The sequence below is a fragment of the Rousettus aegyptiacus genome, unplaced genomic scaffold, assembly GCF_014176215.1.
Source record: "Rousettus aegyptiacus isolate mRouAeg1 unplaced genomic scaffold, mRouAeg1.p scaffold_m13_p_4, whole genome shotgun sequence".
NCBI classification, from domain to species: domain Eukaryota; kingdom Metazoa; phylum Chordata; class Mammalia; order Chiroptera; family Pteropodidae; genus Rousettus; species Rousettus aegyptiacus.
The window spans coordinates 115767327-115785096 of NW_023416307.1; the positions used below are offsets into that span (position 1 = coordinate 115767327).

General features: G+C 51.1%; 2 protein-coding genes and 1 pseudogene across 6 annotated transcripts in view; all 3 read left to right on the forward strand.

The window, feature by feature from the left end:
- LOC107498562 (store-operated calcium entry regulator STIMATE) overlaps window positions 1-15671 on the forward strand; it is a 52836-nt gene extending 37165 nt beyond the window's left edge. For 2 of the 5 annotated variants that reach the window (XM_016121834.2, XM_016121832.2), the window contains exons 4-9: window positions 431-552; window positions 5254-5366; window positions 6304-6381; window positions 7171-7320; window positions 9058-9168; window positions 9319-9428. In XM_016121834.2, the coding sequence (XP_015977320.2) occupies window positions 431-552; window positions 5254-5366; window positions 6304-6381; window positions 7171-7320; window positions 9058-9168; window positions 9319-9333 (589 nt within the window). In that variant the 3' untranslated portion in view covers window positions 9334-9428. Of the gene's footprint in view, window positions 1-430; window positions 553-5253; window positions 5367-6303; window positions 6382-7170; window positions 7321-9057; window positions 9765-14362 lie in introns of those variants that run through there. The other 3 variants (XM_016121833.2, XM_016121835.2, XM_016121836.2) reach the window with 3 other exon arrangements.
- LOC118602746 lies at window positions 3281-3399 on the forward strand (annotated as a pseudogene).
- On the forward strand, window positions 14460-16290 carry MUSTN1 (musculoskeletal, embryonic nuclear protein 1). The gene is made up of 3 exons (XM_016121838.2): window positions 14460-14566; window positions 15665-15797; window positions 15993-16290. The coding sequence occupies exons 1-3, from the start codon at window positions 14558-14560 to the stop codon at window positions 16097-16099; spliced, it is 249 nt and encodes an 82-aa protein (XP_015977324.1). The 5' UTR covers window positions 14460-14557; the 3' UTR covers window positions 16100-16290.
- Window positions 16291-17770: the final 1480 nt, after the last annotated feature.

Sequence of the window (17770 nt, forward strand, 5' to 3'; positions counted from 1 at the left end):
GTCAGGGAATGAATAGTCATTGAGCAGACTTTTTTATCAATCGAGTTCTGTTTTCCTGTTGACTTCCTTGGCTGCTTCCAGCTACTCTGTCTTATGTTGAGTCTTTGGCAGAAATACTGTGGTCTGTCAAGTCTTTGTTGCTCCTCCACCCCTCCCTCAAGCTGTCCAACCCCTGAAGAGTGTCCACACACTGGGGAGGTTTCGCTGGGGCTCCCAGAATTGAGCACTGTAGCCTCTTGCACAGGCACATTGAGGGCTCCCTGCCCTCCCCCGCACCCCCCCCCCAAAAAAAAAAAAAAAAAACAAAGTCAAATAAAGTGTTGGGTCATCAGCCTTGACCTTGGCCCTGGTACGCACATAGGGCCTGGCTCAGGGGCTCTTGCTCCCTGGGTGGTGCTTCCTGATGGTGCCACTGTTCCCCTCGTCACAGGTACCTCATCAACTTCCTTCTGGATGCCACCGTGGGCATGGTGCTCATCTACGTGGGCGTGCGTGCCGTCAGCGTCCTGGTGGAGTGGCAGCAGTGGGAGTCCCTGCGTTTCGGCGAATATGGTAATGTACACTGCATGGGGGCGTGGAGGGGGTTTCTAGATGGGGCTCTGCTCCTTGGCCCATGCAGCTCTCCAGGCCAGTGGACTCAGAGAAGGTTCAGGATTGATAGCTGACACTTCTGTGGCAGAGGAGCTGATGCTGGGTCCTGAGCACCATTCTCCTGCCAGCATCAGAGTGCCCCAGGCTTAGGTTCCTGCCTTGGTGGCAGGACCCAGGAGATACCCGAGGTGCAGGGAGGGGTACAACATTTGCCTCTTCCACCGGAGGGCACTGGCAGCCTCACCTATAGGGCCATAAGACCACCTCACTCTGCCACCTGCCCACTTCATTAGAGAAGTGGGGGAGGTTCTTGGTTTGGGAGGTGCTCAGTAGGGAGCTGCTCCTCTTTCTGCTGCCTGTCTATGTTTGTCCTGTCGTCGAGCCATCCTCCCACTGAGGCTCACAAAGTCAGGACTGGAGGGTCTGTCTCCCAGGACCAAGTTGCCTTGCTGTCTCCTTACTGTGGGGGCTGGCCCCGCAACCCACCATCTGGTACATACAGTCATGAAGGACACCAGTTCCAGCCTCACTCACAGAGACATGGCTTAAAACAAGTGACCTATGGATGCTGCCCTGGCTTTGACCCCCCCTCACATCTCATCAGACTCCATGGGATACAGTTTAAATAGGAAGCTGCCTCCGTGCTGGCTCCAAGCACAGATGCGGTGCTTTTTACTCTGTACTCCCCAAAAAAACAGCTGGATATGGCCTCAGCAGGGCTACTGGTAAGAAGTGCCTTCTTTGGACCTTGTCCCAGCCCCTGGAGATTCAGGACCCAGAGTTAAGGGATAACAGCAGCTCTCTCCCGCCTTCACAGCTGGCCCTGGTGTCTGGAGGTAGGAGTTCGTGTTCTCAGTGGGAACAGCATGAGTGGAACCTTCGCCATGAAAAAGGCACACAGGTCAAGAGAGAGGGAGTGCAGGTGGACTCTCGGATTCCCACTCTCCTGGGCCCTAGGCTGCTCACTCCTACGTGGCTGAAGTTTTACAAGGGACTGACATTTAAAAGGGGAGCCAATTTATGGATCTGGCCGTGAGTGCCTAGGGTATTTCTAGAAATCTTAGTAATTGTTTGTCTCCATTGAGGGGAGATGAGCTTAAGGGAGGGCTTTTCTTAGCCCCGTTACTTGATGCTTGATGAGTCACTGACTTAAGATAGTGTCTGACACACAGCATGTGCTCCTGTGGCTCCAGGGAAGGCTTCTGAGACACCGCAAGTCACTGGCTCCTCAGCTTGGAGGACAAAAATGGACCACAGCGTCCTTGTACCAAAATGGTGGTATCCTCATAGGATAGGCACTCAGAGGGGTTAAGTGACACAGGAAGCTCACCCAGCCAGGGAACAGTTGGAGGTGGGGGATGCTTGTACTCATAACTACTTTGTTGTTGGGGTCCCTTCTGAAACGGCTTCCAATGCAACTCTAACTGGCCAATGCCATGGGAGATCCACCGACAACCAATTATATGCCACTCTGACATGGGAGTGGAGATGAAGTCCGGTCCTATACACCTGTTCCTAGCATGTTTTATCTGCATCGCCAAGAGTAGAGTAAGAGGAATAAGACAATGGTCATTTGAACCTCTTTTATGCCACCCTCCTCTACCCACTTGACCTGCCTCTGCCCCCTTCCTTGGGTCATCTACCATTGCCTTTGGGAATCAGCATCTTCAAACCAGAATGTCTCCAGATATAGCTACCCTATCAAGGACCATCCCAAGTCCTCTCGTGCCAGGCTGAGGAAGAACAGCGTGTGTCCTCTGTTTCTTTCAATTTCTGTTATTTCCTGTTGTTCCTCTAACAAATTACCACAAAAATAGTGGCTTAAAATAGCACAAATTTATTATCTTATAATCCTGTAGCTCAGAAGTCTGACACAAGTCTCATGAATTAAAATCAAGGTATTTGCAAGACTAGGCCCTTCTGGAGTCTACAAGGGCAGAATCCATTTCCTTGCCTTTTCCAGCTCCTAGCGGCTGCCTACATCCCTTGGCTAGTGACCCCTTCTTCCATCTTCAGCGCCAGTAATAGCAGGTTCAGTTTCTCTCATGTCGTATCATTCCGACCTTCCACCACCTCTTTCCACTTTGAAGTGCCCTTGTGATGACATTAGGCCCCCCTGGATACTCCAGGATACTCTTTAAGAGGCAGGTATCTAGCAATCTTAATTCCATTTATAGCCTTAATTCCCCTCTGCTATATTGCTTAACATATTCACAAGTTCTAGGGATTAAGATATGACTATCTCTGTGAGGCCATTTTTCTACCTACCACATCTGTTAACTGGCCCATCTTGATACAACAATTCCATATAGGCTTCATAGCTCTCTTAGGCAAATGAAGAAGAGGTGCTTTTTTTCTAGGTGCTTCCATGCCTCTAGAAGAGAAGATGAAGTTGCCAACAAGAACATGAGACTTGGGCAGTGCTATATAGCCCCGAGGGCCGAGAAAGGATCCAGGCAATATGTGGTATCTGCAGCTTGGTGACCAAGCTGTTCTTCCCCATGTAGAAGCCCTGTAAACAAGGTCTGTCTCCCATGGGCACCAGTGATTTGTGGGCTTTGCTGCCCATCCTGTCCTAACACTCCCTTCTGGAAGCCCCTCTAGATACGGACATGCTCTCCCTTCCGTTTGGCCCCTATCCCTATGATTTATCCTGAGGGAATACTTCAGCAAAAGAAAACATGCATGTGTCTATGGCCGTGCCACCCTGCACACGCCTGATCCCATCTGATCGCGGAAGCTAAGCAGGGTCGGGCCTGGTTAGTACTTGGATGGGAGACCACCTAGGAAGACCAGGTGCTGTAGGTGTAAAAAATAAAAAAATAAGGAATTGTAAGCTGATAAGGTCCTTGAAATCTGTGAGGTCAACCAAGGGTTGTCTTGCCTAAAAAAATAAAATAAAAAACACGCGTGTGCCTGAGGGGGCCCAGGGTGGTTAAAAGCAGGATGCAGCAAGAATGCCTGGCTTGAGGCCAAGGGAACGTTAGACTGAAATGAAGCAGAAATCAGAAAACCAGCACGTGTGTGCTCGTTCCAGCCCTGCTACGTGTGGTCTTGGTGCACGGGGGAAACTGTGTGAGAGTGGGGTTCACATGATTTTTTTTCATGTTTTTTATTAAAGCATATAAAGGAAAGAAGAGGCAGCTGAGTTTTGGCTCCGGAACTCAGCAGTGTGAGGGGCAAGAGGCAGATGGAAGGGAGACATTTTCCTCTTTTGTCAGTCACTTAAAACTTAAGAACAAATGGAGTAAATACACTATGAGCGAGTAGATTTTCTTTTGAGGTTAAATAAGTATTGCTATTTGTTCTGTCGACTTCTGAACATGCTCTTCCCAATTCAGAGATATTTCCTGCTAGTGCTGTCTGACTGTCCCCAGACGTACTCTCCAGTTTTTAACAAATATTTTGATCCGTTTTTGAGAACTTTTCTCAGTAAGGTCAGGTAGTTTACTGAAAAGATTACACAACTCCACTGAAAATCTGGCTAGGAGAGATTGTGCTTTTGAAATGGCCTTTTGGCTCAAATGTGTCTTATCCTAGAAGTGAAAGTAGATAGGATGCCCTCAGAAGAGGCAGCGACGTCTTTCTGCACACTTCTGCCAAGGTTTTCCAGAAAAGGGAAGGCCTGGTGTCGTGTCCATTACAGCGGCATGAAGGTATTCACCGCGTTTCCACCATGTATGCTTGGTAGGCTCAGGCAGGGCTGGGGTCTCCCGCACTGGGACCTGGACAGGGATCGCTGTGAAACGGTAGAATCGAAGCTGGGATTTCTCTCTGGGCCAGATTCTCTTAGCCTGGATTGGGGCCTTTGCCTCCCCTGAAATGTTATTCTCCAGCCCTTCTTCTGGCCAGCTGTGGCTGGGCAGCCCCGGGGATGCTGCTGTAGCAGGCCCCTGGCAGCCCCCACCCCTGTTCTCCCCTGGTTCTCTCACTGGGGAGGCATGTGTGGCTCCCCAGAGGCTCATCCCATGGGTTCTGCCTGTCACTGAGGATGTAGATCATCACCCAGAGGAGCTGGTCCTCCACCTTTCACCAAGTCCCTCTTTTCTTCTTTGTCTTCAGCCCAGGGTGTTTTGGGGTGCCCCATCCCAGACAGAATCTGAATTCCTTCAGAGTCAGATTTCCGCTTTTAGGGCTGAGGGCAGCAGGAACAGTGGGGGAGTGGGATAGTGGAGTGGGAAATGAACAAGAAGGTTGTTTGCTGCCTTCTTAATTCAGAAATATTGGCCCACTCATGGGGGGAGGAGAGGGTGGATAGCACCACAGTCAATGGAAAAATCAACAGTGGGTAATAATAGCAGTCTTGCTTAACACAGCTTCTGCTGCCAGCGGACGAAAAGAACTGGCTCTTCTGAGCTCAGCAATGGGCACTTACTAACTTTAGTGCTTTTTAATTATATCTTAGAATCTCTTGAAAGAGAAGCCACTCTGGTATCTCCAAATTAGGAATTTTCTGATTTTGTTTAAAACAGCCACATTTGTCTATTCAGGCTGAGGCTATTCTTGGTGCTTTGGAGACTCATTATGTAGCTCTAGAGCCAGGGCTCTGGTGTGGAGTGGGGGTGTGCGGGCTCACGTAAGCTGTGCGGTGTGGGGAAGCATCACCCAGTTCGGATCCCGATGTCTGAGCCGCGTGTAACTAAGCGCCCACTCTCCCTGCAGGAGATCCAATGCAGTGTGGAGCCTGGTTCGGGCAGTGCGCTCTTTACATCTTGATCATGATTTTTGAAAAATCTGTCGTCTTCATCTTCCTCCTAATACTTCAGTGGAAAAAGGTTTGTCTCTTGTCTCTTCTTTAGCAGCTCCTTGAGATGCTGAGTAAAACAGTATTTCTTCCCTTTGCCACCTCCCCCCAGCCAACTGTATTGGAAAACCAAATTTTTTTTTTTTTTTTAATTCTGTGAATACACTCTGGATTTGGTCCGATATGGCCGCTGTTGAGTGCCTTTCCAGAGCAGTAGCTAGACAGTTTTTTATGTGGCATCCGTCCACTTCAACTATGTTAATGTCTGCTCTAGGTTAAGCTAATAGGACATATAAAGCCGATGAAAATATAGCCCCTGCCCTTGTGTTGCTTACTGTCCGATATTAGCCTTCAGGCCTCACAACTGTAAAAGTCAGACAGGTGTTCTCTGCATTTGCAAATATCTTATTCACGCACTTCTCTTGACCAGTGGTTTGAGCATTTAGGTGCCGTGGGCAGCCACCGGTCACCCATCTTTCCCAAGGTTTCCTCAGCCCTGACCTCTGGCCCCAGTACTGTTCACATAAGCCTCTGTTGCCCATTTCTTCCACATGCCCACATGAAATCATCCCAAGAGCTTTTGGGAACAAATAGGTTGGCCATCCCTTGGTTTTATTCATGGCTGAGTTGTATTTTTTAAGAAAACAGTCCAAGGCATTTCAGAGCTGTCGTCCTTTGGGAGGTGGTCGCGGTGCAGATTTCTGTGAGAAAGTGTTGTGACTCCTCATTGCATCTATCGACCTCACTCCCCAAGTCTGCACCCTAGGGAAAGCTGCTAAAGCACTAACTGCTCCAAGTGGTCTCCAAGGCGGTCCCTCAGGAGCAGTCAAATCTGGGGCTGCACAGCTCTGGGTGTGCGGTGCTCTTCTCAGGGCTCTGGGTCAGCGCCTAAGCCCCTCTCTTGGGGCCGCATGGGTGACTTTCCCTATGGTCTTCCCTCACATCTCTCATTCTGCTTCTCTTTACAGGTAGCCCTATTGAATCCCATTGAAAACCCAGACCTGAAATTGGCCATCGTCATGCTGATCGTCCCCTTCTTTGTCAATGTCAGTGCCATGTTGCATTTTTTAACTCCAGTTTTCTCCCTGCCTTCTGGTGTTCCTGTTCAGAGTTCTGAGTCTGACAGAGAAAACACCTTACAGCCCTTAGGTCCCTCTGTGTGGCATTTGCTACCTCTCCATTCCCTACCCCAGACCTGGAAATCGCAGGGTTGCTTCCTCGCCAGGCAGTTCCTGCTCTAGGACCTCTGTGCAAAATGGAGGGTCCTGGGAACTCTGTCTTGCCCTCCCTGCCAGGAACTTCCTGTCGAGGATTCTCACCCCTTGTGTAACAGCGCCTTCTAGATCAGGAATATTAGGAATTCGCCCCGGTTGTCTATTCCTGGCCACAGAGCTCCAAGAGAAACGAGCACATTGGCTAGAAGTTAGGAAACATGAGAAGATAATATAAAGGAACCTGGGGCTGACAGACTTGGCAGAGTGTGCTGGCCAACTACTCAGCCCAGGACGGAGCCCGGACCAGGGGTCCGAAGACCTTGGTTCCAGGCCCTGCTCTACCAACAGCTGGGGCAAGGCCCAAGGCAGGCTATCCCCATGAGTTACCACCACAAAACCCTCGGGATGAATAGGGCAGGATTTTCTCTGATAAGAAATCAAAGGAAATAGAGATTAGGAATCTCTTTTTAAGCCTCTGAGAGGATAGCAGGGGACTGGATAAGGTTTTTCTTTCCCTAGTTCAGAATGTTATAACCTAGAATAGGATAGGGATTGGGGCTGCTCTGCCTTGTTTTCGCAAATGGCTTATCCCAGAGTAACTTGCACTTTTCCTCCCCACAGGCTTTGATGTTTTGGGTAGTGGACAATTTCCTCATGAGAAAGGGGAGGACGAAAGCTAAACTGGAAGAACGGGGAGCCAACCAGGACTCGAGGAATGGGAGCAAGGTCCGCTACCGAAGGGCCGCGTCCCACGAGGAGTCTGAGTCTGAGGTAGGGCCGAGCCCTTGCGCTGCTCACCTGAGGATGCTGGTCACATGAGGATGTCTCACGCCAGCCAAGGGGTGGGAAAGGAGGCCGACAGTTCTCATCCAGCCAGAACCCATTTCTGCTGTCCTGTGGGCCTTTCCAGGGCAGGGTGGTGGAGTACCTAGTGAAGGCGGCTTCTCTCCACATTCCCTCCACTAGTGGAGAAAGACATGAAAGGGAGGAGCTGCTTTGTTCCAGGGACCTGGCAAGAGCTTTCATGGGCCTGACCATTGACCTTTAAGCATAAAGGTGTTTGAATCCTTGATCATTAACAAGCAAGGGATGTGTTAGCTGAGCCAGCTGGAAGCTGCTAAAAGGTAGGGGTAGCCAAACCTTCCAGGGGAACCTCATCTCTTATTTTCAAGTTTCCTAAGTTAAAGGATCGAACTTGAGGGAGACTGCTAGTTATGAGCAGCAGCGTGGAAGCCAGGTTGTGCTGAGCGCTGCACTGTGCAGGGGCTGCAGAAATGGCTGAGAGAATGTCTTCCCCAAGATGCCTCAGACTTGTGGGTGAGGTGAAGGTGAATGCCTGAGCAGCTCATCATAACATCGGCTATAAGGTTTGAGACTGAGGCATTAACAGAACCCTGCAAGGCTCTGGGACAGTCTGTTTAACTCCTGGGGCATCCTGGAGGGTGTTTTGAAAGCTGAATATATGGCAGGACAAAGGATAAGTCCTCGAATCTGGCACGGGCCTGTTATATTATAAGAGCTCAGTGAACATTAGGTGAATGACAAGCAGCATTACAGGCAGAAGCAGTCACTCATGAGCGATCCTGGTCATGTGGTTTGGCATTTGGATAATAATGTGAAATTCATTATGGCCAGAGCAGCGTGTATGTGAGAATAGGATGGAATGATACATAAGCTAGAAGCAAAAGTCTGAGCTAGATGGGCAAGGTGCTTTGTGATCCAGGCTGAAGGTGTAGGGTGTGCTTGTACAGGCAGTAGGGAGCCAGAGGGAGTGTTTGATCAGGGGACAGAGGCTGGAGGGAGGAAGCCCTACAAGAAAGTGGCCCAGGGAGAGGTGGTGAGACTGCCCTGCTCTGGAATAGAATGAGCGGCCTCTGCACAGATATGCTTTGGGTCTCTCCATCCTGACCTGGGTTGTCCCAGTCCTTCCTTGGTGCTCAGAGGTCTGAGGTGCCAGGCAGGTGGGTGGCAGATGTTTGTGTGGATGCCCCGGGTGCCCTGGCTGCATAGCCAAGTCATTCCAGAGGCTCACACAAGCAGAGGGCTCTTGTTTTCAAAAGTTAGAAAGTTGGCTCAAAGCAGCTACTCTGAAATCCTCCTGCATTGTATGTGCCCCACAGATGTTTTCTTTCCTTTTGAAGGGGGCTCGTGAATTTGCGTTTGTGTATTTGAGGCATCTTCAAGGGCCTGGCACCCCATGTTTCAAGATGGGACTTTTTTGCCAGGATGGCCCTAGGCCACAGATCCCTGCTGAGTTTGCTCTAACTGGGGTTCAGTTCCAGCTGGAGGTTGGATGGCGGAGTGGCAGGGAGCACTAGCAGAGGGGAGGGCACACCAACTCAGCGTTGTTTTCAGTAGCCCACAGATGGGGTCTGGGGTGGGCCAGCTTGTCTCATAATGCTCTTCTAAGGAAACATGAGAGGCCAGGCCTCATGGTGGAGCTGGCGCCCCCAGAGGAAGAAGGCACTGCTGGCAGTGACTCAGGGCCGCGCCTCTCTGCTGCCTCAGATCCTGATCTCGGCGGACGATGAGATGGAGGAGTCGGATGTGGAGGAGGACCTCTGCAGACTGACCCCCCTGAAGCCTGTGAAGAAAAAGAAGCACCGCTTCGGGCTGCCTGTATGACACATTCCCATGCAGGGGGTCAGGTTTGGGGGCCCAGCCTGCTGCTGGGTCGGCAGACGGTCGCTCTGCAGCATCATTCCTTTCCTCTTCTCTTTGCCCCTCCTCTTCTACCTCCATCCTCTTGCTGTCTCTGCCCACTCCCAGACTACTGTGACTTGAGAGAGGGAGGACGAGCCAGCGCCGAGGGGGCCGTGGCAGTTGGAGGTCCCTACTCAGTTGCACTACAAACACTGACCAAATATGCAAGCAAGGCATTTTGTTTGTTTGTCATTGTCCTGATGGTGTTGTGAGGGACCCAGAAGCCCTGTGCTGTGTCTGGCATGGTGGCACTGAGGAAGAAACTCACGCACACAGACTGTGTGTGTACAACCTTTCCCCAAGGCTTGGAGAGTGAAGATAAAATGTGTTCGGGGCTAAAAGTCACTCATTGACCAGGTTGGAACTGCAATGCTTTCTTACTCGAAATGGCTTTTATAACTATTGATTTCTAAAGCCAATTTTATGAGCTGTCACAGTGTTAATGTTTTTTGAGTATGTGTTTATTTCCTATGGGACTAATGAGCAAAACATAGATTTTTAAGTCTTCCGTATGCAGTTGACTTTTATATTTTTAAGTTATATTTTCATACTATTGTATTTAAAAACTCTTTTTAATCCCCAAAGAAATGGGTTTGTTTGCCTTTTGTGAGATGTGAACCGATAGGGGGAAAATGTTGGGAGTTGTTTTTTTTTTTTTTTTTTGGATAAATCGGTGATCTACATTAAAATGAGGTAGTGAACCCAGCAGGAAGGGGTAGGGGTCCTTGTATGAAATCTACAAGCCCAGTGGTTCTGTAAAGGTCAGGCCCGAGCAGGAGGCAGCTGGTCCGGACTTGGATCCAGGGCCCACCAGCTCTGTGGCATTTCTGCTGGCAGATTAGAGGTCTTATTTAAATGTGACCAGGAAAGGAAGCTAAGAAGTCTTAGTGTTCAGAGATATTGAGACTATGAGGCCAGTCCTATTTGTTCCCTGCCTTTCTTCAGAGCCTCCAGATCTGAAGTTTAAAATGTCTCAGCCTCCTTGTCTCCCAGTGGTGCAGCCTTCAGAACCAGTCTCTGCACCCAGCTCCAGGTCAGGCTGCCCTGGGCTGGTCATCTCGTCTACTTATTTTGCACAAGATTCTGGAGACCACCTGTCTAACCACATGATTCTGTTTTTCATATACTCCAGGGCTGTGGGGTGGCTGGGCGTGGGGTGAGTCAAGGTGAGAACTCACTCTCTCCATCCACAGACAGGAAGAGGTCCTTCTAAGCTGTGTTTTCTCCGCCTGAGCACGGGCCCCTATGGCTTCGGGAGTCTGCTGACTAGCAGTGGGATGCGCTAACCTGGGCAATTGCCCTGCTGTGGAAGAAGCAAGGTGGAGCAGCCCAGTGTCTTGTCACAGCCAGAGGCAGCCATGGAAGTTTAGGAACAGAACACTACACTGCTAAGGAGTGAGCTGGACGTGAGACATGTGCAAGGGAGGCCCCACTACCTAGAACTTTCTTTTTAGACTGACAAAAAAACATGTTTCACTTAAGCAGATTGGATCTGAATTGTAGCATGTGAGCCAAGTTTTCAAAACAAGCATTCTGGGCCTGCCCTCTGCCTCTCAAAGTCCCACCTGTCTGAGACATGAGGGCCAGCCTTTGGGGAGGTCTTCTCAGCCCAACTTCTCTAGGAGTCTAGAAGCCAGAGGGCTGCGAAGTGCTATAACTACAGTAGGAGGCGACTGCCAGTATGGGCATCTGTGTGGGCAGTGCCTCGCATGAGATTGGAGTCCCTCTCCACTCTCACATCACTTCTGCTCTCATTGCATGCCCTTCGCTCCTCTCCTGTCCCCTGGCTCTGTTAGTGGATGTCTGTCTCCCTGTTAGAGAATGGCCATTTGGGAAGACCAAGACTTGACGTCATTCCTGCTGGACCTCAGCCCCTCATGGCAATCACTGGCTCTCCTTACTTTTTCCTCCTGTTTCATTTTGATTTGAACAACCTGTGCCCAAAGCTCTTTCCTTTTCCTTCCTGAGCTCAAAATCGGGGCTCTTGATGTTTCCAAACTAAGGACGGGCTGGAGGAGCCACAGTCTGTGAAAGATGGAAGCTGGATTATATAGACCTCGGGTTATCTGCTCATCTCAAGGCTCGCCCTGGGGCCTGCTGCGCAGTGGGTTTGGGGGATGAAGAGGTAACGAATGAGTGGTGGTTTCTCCCTGTATCCTGATTTTCAGTAAGGGCTTTAGACTCTGAGCTGTAGCTGTGTAGCTGGCTAACTAGCGGATGGTGTCTGGTCATAGAGGGTCTTATGCTGCGTGGGCTTGGATAGCATGTTCTCACGTGCTTGGCCTCACCCTCCTCGTGTGTGTGTGCGCGCGCATGTGTATATACATGAGCACGCATGCGTGTGCACACAGTTTGCAGTCCCAGGGAGTGCCTCCTGCTGTCATAGGGGGTTTTTCCGTGGTGCGCTGTCCTAAAAGAGTCGATGCAGAGGGCTGTGTCAGTACTTCCTCTCGAGCTGTCCTCCTTCCCCGAGCAAATTTCCTCACCACCTGCTCCAAGGTGCCTTATGAGGGGCAGCTCTTCACTCAGCAACATGGCAAGTATCACTGTGCTTGAGAAATCTTGGGACACCGACTGTGCACTATCCATCTCATTTTTCCAAATATGCACCTTGTCCAAGCCACCCATGATGGAAACTTGTAAGTCAAGGTCATGAACAAGTTTCTTATAACTAATGGAAATAGCCTGATGAGGTAGAGCTGTCATATCTGAATGGAGGAGATCATTGTGGCCCTGATTTCCTTTTGCTGTCGATGGGATGTTGATAAGGACAAGGAGGGATGTTGGTGAGACCCCGGGTACCAGTGGCTTCTTGGTCCACTCAGCCTGAAGACCTGCAAGGCAAAGGTCTGTGGCCTCTCAGTTAGCCCTTGGGCACACTGGTGGCCTCCTGCCTCGAGCTTTAACTTGTGCCCCTTTCTGGCAGCAAGAATTCCTGGGTTAATGTCAACCTGTCATGCCTTGAAAGGGAAATTATATAAAAGCTCAAATCCAAGTTGTATCTTCCCCTAGGCAGTATAGATAGGCCTGTAGGCTGGCAGCCCACCCCGCCCTCCAGACTGCAATTCACTGACCTTTCTGTAGGCAGGCCAACGTAGGTGGCACTGGGAGCTTCCCATCACTCAGAGCAGCTGCCTTATAGGGTGTAGGGCTAGCTTTTACAAGTTTCATGTTTCCAGCCAGGAGAGGAGAACTCTGTTTTACCCTGTGAAACATCGGTAGCTCTAAAGGGCTTTGTTCTTGGTGAGGGACTTCTGGTCCATCTGTTGTTAGCACCTTGAGCTCCTTGGGTGGGTGGGTGGGTGGGTGGATTTAATGTGATTTCTCTTTTCATGAAGTTTATTAGCAATCAGACCTATGTGAACAAACCATAGTCTACTTCCACTGTCTGCCTAGTGGGGGTGTTTAATCGGTGGCGTTACGATTCACAGAAACATAATTTTGAAATGAAAGGGAAGATGATGTACTTACATTGTAAAATGGTTTACAATAAAGTTTGACATCTTATTACAGTTTGTTTTTTTAAAAAAAGAAAAGAAAAGAAAAGAAACATCAGTTTTGTGGTTGTCAGCTGTGTATAATCTGGAATCAAAACAACTTAATGGGGTCAAGAAAATTTCCCCAGTGGATTGAAAGGTTCTCTCCAGGAAACAGTGAAAATGAACCTTGTATCACCTCATAGATGATGTGGGAACCAGAATCTGATGTTGAAAAAAGCAAACATATTCTTGCCGTTCCACTTTCCTGCTAATGTGAGTAAAAGCTACTCCACCTCCTCTGAGGAGAGTGGGGTTCTGAGAGATGGAGTATGAAGAGTGAACATCCCACACCCTGGTCTTTGAGGCCATGGGGCTGGAAGGCAGATTCCTCCCTGGGCAGAGCCAGCTGTGGGGGCAGCACCAAAGCACTCACCCTGGGGACTGGGCCCTCACAGGCTGGGCCTGCCCACATTGTCTCTTGGCCCCTGTTGGAGTCTTGGGTTTATGCCCATAGCTATCTGAAGGCATTCCTCATGTCAGCACTTGTCTCAGATGGAGCCTGGCAGTCCTCACATTGGCCTCCCGGGGTCAGGACCAGACAGGTGGGTATTTGGGTGGGGTTTGATATATTACAGCAATGGAGCTGCATTCGGGATAACCAGATGTCAGTGCCTGGTTGAGTTCCCTCTGTCTGGGGCCTTCAGGCATTCAAAAATAATCTCTATCACAAACTGACAAGGAGCTTGGGTGTGTCCGATACTAAGAGCAGAGTGGCCCTGACCTATCCACATCTCCCCACACCCATCCTAGGCTTAGAGTCCTGCCTTGTGCCTTAGGGGCCTTCCCTTCAAGGCTTGGGGTATTAGGAGCTAGCAGAGGAGAACTGAGTGATCTTCAGGGGAGCCTTTGGGCCTGTACCTCTCTCCACAGCTCAATACCTGGAATGGTTTTCATTCTCCCCTACCCTCTTTCAGCAACCTAAATGTCCTCAGGCCAGGTGCATTTTGTTGACTTCATCTCAGAGGCTCGGTGCTATTTCCTGCTGTCAGCTTACCCTTATTTACCACAAAGTATGGTTTCCTCCTTCTCTCCTGGGCACTTCACCCCCTGCCTTCTTCATCCCTTTACTAAACATCGCACTAGGAGCTGGACAAAGGCATTAGCAAAACCTCAGATGGAGAGTTCTCCAGGCTTCCCTTGGCTGAAGTTTCTCCACCTGTGAATCAGGGGTAGCCCCTGTGCTCTGAGTCCACTGCGGGGGCCCAGAGAGCCTGCAGGAGCAAAGCTCCCACCCTGCTGCTTTGCAGGGACGGAAGTCCCTTTTCTCTGGAATCCAGGGAAGGGGTAGAAGACCAAGAAAAGCAAACTCAAAGCGATCCAGCCCGGCTCAGGGCCCTCCCTTCTTCAGGGACACCGCCCCCCCCCCCAGATGGACTTACAGGCAGACAGCTTCTACTGCCACGCATTCCAGGACCTACATTCATAAACACAAGTCGCTGCCAGTCCCGGCACCTCCCACTTGAAAATAGAGCAGCTGTTCCTGAGAGTACAGGGTCTCCCCAGCTGTCTGCTGTCGCCAGGGCCGCAGCCCCCCAGGCAGCAGTGTTCAGTGAGCCCCTATCATCCCCCAGAATAAACTCTGAAGCCAGTGGCTGTGTGATCCTGAATCACTGGGAAGTCCGATGAAGCAGGGGGAGTGACTTCTCAGGCAGGACAGGCAAGCAGACTATATAAGTTCCAGAGGGCTGGGCACCACTCAGATCTCTTCAACCAGCTCCTGCCTGCCAGAGAGGAGCCATCGAAGCAGCGCTCCCACAACACCCACCATGTCCCAGGTAGGAGGGCCTACCGCAGCCGTGTTGGTGTGGTTGGGGGGTGGAGAACTGGACACCATCATCTCCAGCTGCTCTGTCCTGAGCTGAGTTCCAGGCATAAACATAGGAGGCTCTGCAGCCCCTGGGAGGCTGGGGATCAGGGAAGAGAGCCCCTGGCCCAGTTTATCCTAACTAAGATTATCTCTGTTTAGCTTGGGTTTGGTCGTATTCCATGGTTTGTTAGGAGTAGGGAAAATGTGTGTGGTACTTCAGGGTCTCTGCATGTGCCTTTGTGTTTGAGGAGGGGGCTTGTACGACTTGGTGTGTGGAGTTGTGCATGTTTGTAGCTCTGTGTGTGTACACCTGTGAGGCTGGGTCTGTCAGTGTACAAGTCTATGCCTGGGTGTCTCTCCAGCAAGATGTATCTCAGCAGGGGATGTAGTGTGTTGCCCCACGAGCCTGGCCCAGGTTTGGGGACCAGGGAGTCCATGTGCCTGCCCCCAGGGCTTAGGAAGGAGTAAGGCCTCAGACTCCAGGGCACCTGGGATTGAGAAGGAGTATAGCACTGAATCTGGGTATGCCCAGCACTGGAGGGACAGACCCGCATGCTAAGGGAAGGGTTGTCCTTGCTGCCTGTTCAGTGGGTGTATGCTAACTTTAGACTGAGACTTCATGGGCATCTGATTCCTCTTCCCTGTTCTCACCTCCAAACACACAAGGTAGATACTGGGAATTTGGGGGGAAAGTGGCAATCCCTAAGGGAAACCCTGTCAGGTCTTAGAATTCACCAAAAGCCTTGGAATTCAGCCTCAAAGCCAATTCCTTTTTTCCTTTTTCCTTTGCCTGTTGTGCTCAGGCCTCAGCTTAGCCTGGCAAGCAGACAGTGTGAGGCCACAGCACCCACAGGCCCAGAGCTCTCAGTCTGGAAAAGGGCAGAGAGACTCGGGGATAGGCGGGGAGGGAAATATAGTCAGAAAGGCTTGCTAGAAGAGGAATGGGATCTTGAATTGGCTTGAGTTCAGTGAGCAAGGAAGAGGAGTTATCAGCTAAGGCACAAGTGGGAAAGGGGTCTCAGCCTCAGGGCCTCGGGTTGTAAGATGAGGGTTTGGACTCTATAAGGCTGGCACTCCGGAAACCCCCATCAAGAAGAAGCGGCCCCCTGTGAAGGAGGAGGATCTGAAGGGGGCCCGATGGAACCTGACCAAGAACCAGGAGATCAAGTCCAAGACTTACCAGGTCATGCGAGAGTGTGGTGAGTGTTCTTGAGGTGCTGGAGGCAGTGGGTGCAGATGTGTGTCAATGGGAGGGGGGATAGGATGTGGGGGGCAATGGGTCCTTTCTAAGAGTCCAGAGCTCCTGGTCTCGGGATTGCTCCCCAGAAAAGGGGCCTTCTCTCCCTAAGAAGCCAGGCCGGGCCCCTGAGCACACCTCCCCCTCCTGTCTACAGAGCAAGCTGGTGCTGCCGCCCCCTCAGTGTTCAGCCGCACCCGGACTGGCACTGAGACCGTCTTTGAGAAGCCCAAAGCCGGACCCGCCAAGAGTGTCTTTGGCTGAGACGTGCACGCCACTTCCCTCACCACTGCCAATACCTAGACACAGGAGTCTTTCCCAAGAACTCTTTTTTATGCCAGAACATACCTGCTCACCTGTTGCCTCTGGGACCGCCACCCTACCCCAACAGTCCAGGGACTGTATCAGCACCTGAGAAACACCAATAAAGAGGATGCCCAAGTGGCCCCAGCGTTTGGAGCGTGTTGGTTTGTCACTGTCCATGGCCCTTAAGTGTAGGGGAGAGGAGGGCAGGGCAGGAGTGGGGGGGCCCTTCTTGGCTTTTGCGGGGCCAGTCCTAGAGGATAATGCAGGTACCCTACGGCCACTGCTACATGCTAGAAAGCCTTGGATGTGGATACTGGCATTGACTTTCTGTGACTTCAGACCATCTCTTCTGAGGCTCGGTTTCTCCTTGTATATGACAAGGGAGTTGAGCTGGAGCCTATTGCATAAAACAAACCACAGTGACACTGCTCAGAGGGAAGCAGGTGGGAGAACGGGGCTCTCCCCTTATATTCTGTTGATGCCATGGGATCCCAAGGCTTTGCAGGAGCCAGGAACCTCACAGCCCCCACTCACTCTGCACCTTCATTTGTACTACCTCCTTGCCATCTTACATCCCTCAACTGAAGCTCCTCTCTGGCCAGTGGCAGTCCGCTTCCCAAGCTACTCTCCCCTCTCCAAATTCAGGGTGAGCGTCTCTGCCTTGCCACTCTCACAGTTCTACCTGAGCCGTGGGAACACTAGGTTCTCAGCTTCTGTGAGATCCTTTCCTCTTCAGGCCTCATTGTCCCCTGTGTGCATGGAGCTTCAGAGAACTGCAGAGGCCTGTCCAGCTGTGACAGCACAACCACCAACAGTCAGGGGGCTGCACTGACAGCGCCCGGGCTTGCAGTGCCTGACTTAGAGCTCTGCCTGCAGGGAAGCTCTCCACCTGTCACCTGGGCAGGTAGAGCTGGCTGCTCGGAGCCTTTCCCACATTCTAGGCCAGCCTGGCCTCCTTATATAGCTGTTTCCAGGCCGAGCCCATGCTCTTTGTCCCAAAGGAGCAGACCTTCTGTGGGAACAGGGCCTGGGCCTGCACACTGAGCTCCTTGGAGAGGCTCCTCCCCTGGATCGCTGATGGAGTCTGTCCCCTGTGTAATCAAGTCACATCAGCCAAAGGGCGAGCAGTCTAACTGCACAGATATGAGACTTCTGGCTGTGGTAGTTAAAAAGAAAGGGAACTTTGACTGCAGCCACAGACACAGCGGCAAAGTCCAGGATTCCCTTCTCTCGGGGCCAGACGTGACTGGTGTTGACCAAGGCAGGACAGATGGAGGAGACCCCTTCCCAGCCTTCTGCAAGCCAATCACTGCCCAAAGGGCCCGAGTAGGCCCCCAAGATGGCTACCCATCCACCCAGAGCTAGTGTCACCCAATACTCCCTCAACCCAGGATATGGCACCCAGTCGCACTTCTGAAGCATCTTTATCCCAGCTGTGGCCCCCAACTCAGGAGCCACTTTATTGCTATTTGTTATGAAAGGAGCATTTCGACGTTATTAAAGGAAAGTCGAATAAAGTCATCCATAATCCCACCATGGGCCTGGGCTCATGACAAGGGCACTGCCTTGCTATGGATCAGTGATCTGCCCTTTCTCACCCAAACTGCAGTTCATGGGCTCTCTTGGTAC

What these genes read in the sequence shown, in the direction of transcription:
- MUSTN1 (XM_016121838.2), top strand. An exon ending in CCAGGTCATGCGAGAGTGTG is followed by an intron (nt 15,798 to 15,992) that starts GTGAGTGTTCTT and finishes TCCTGTCTACAG; the next exon opens with AGCAAGCTGGTGCTGCCGCC.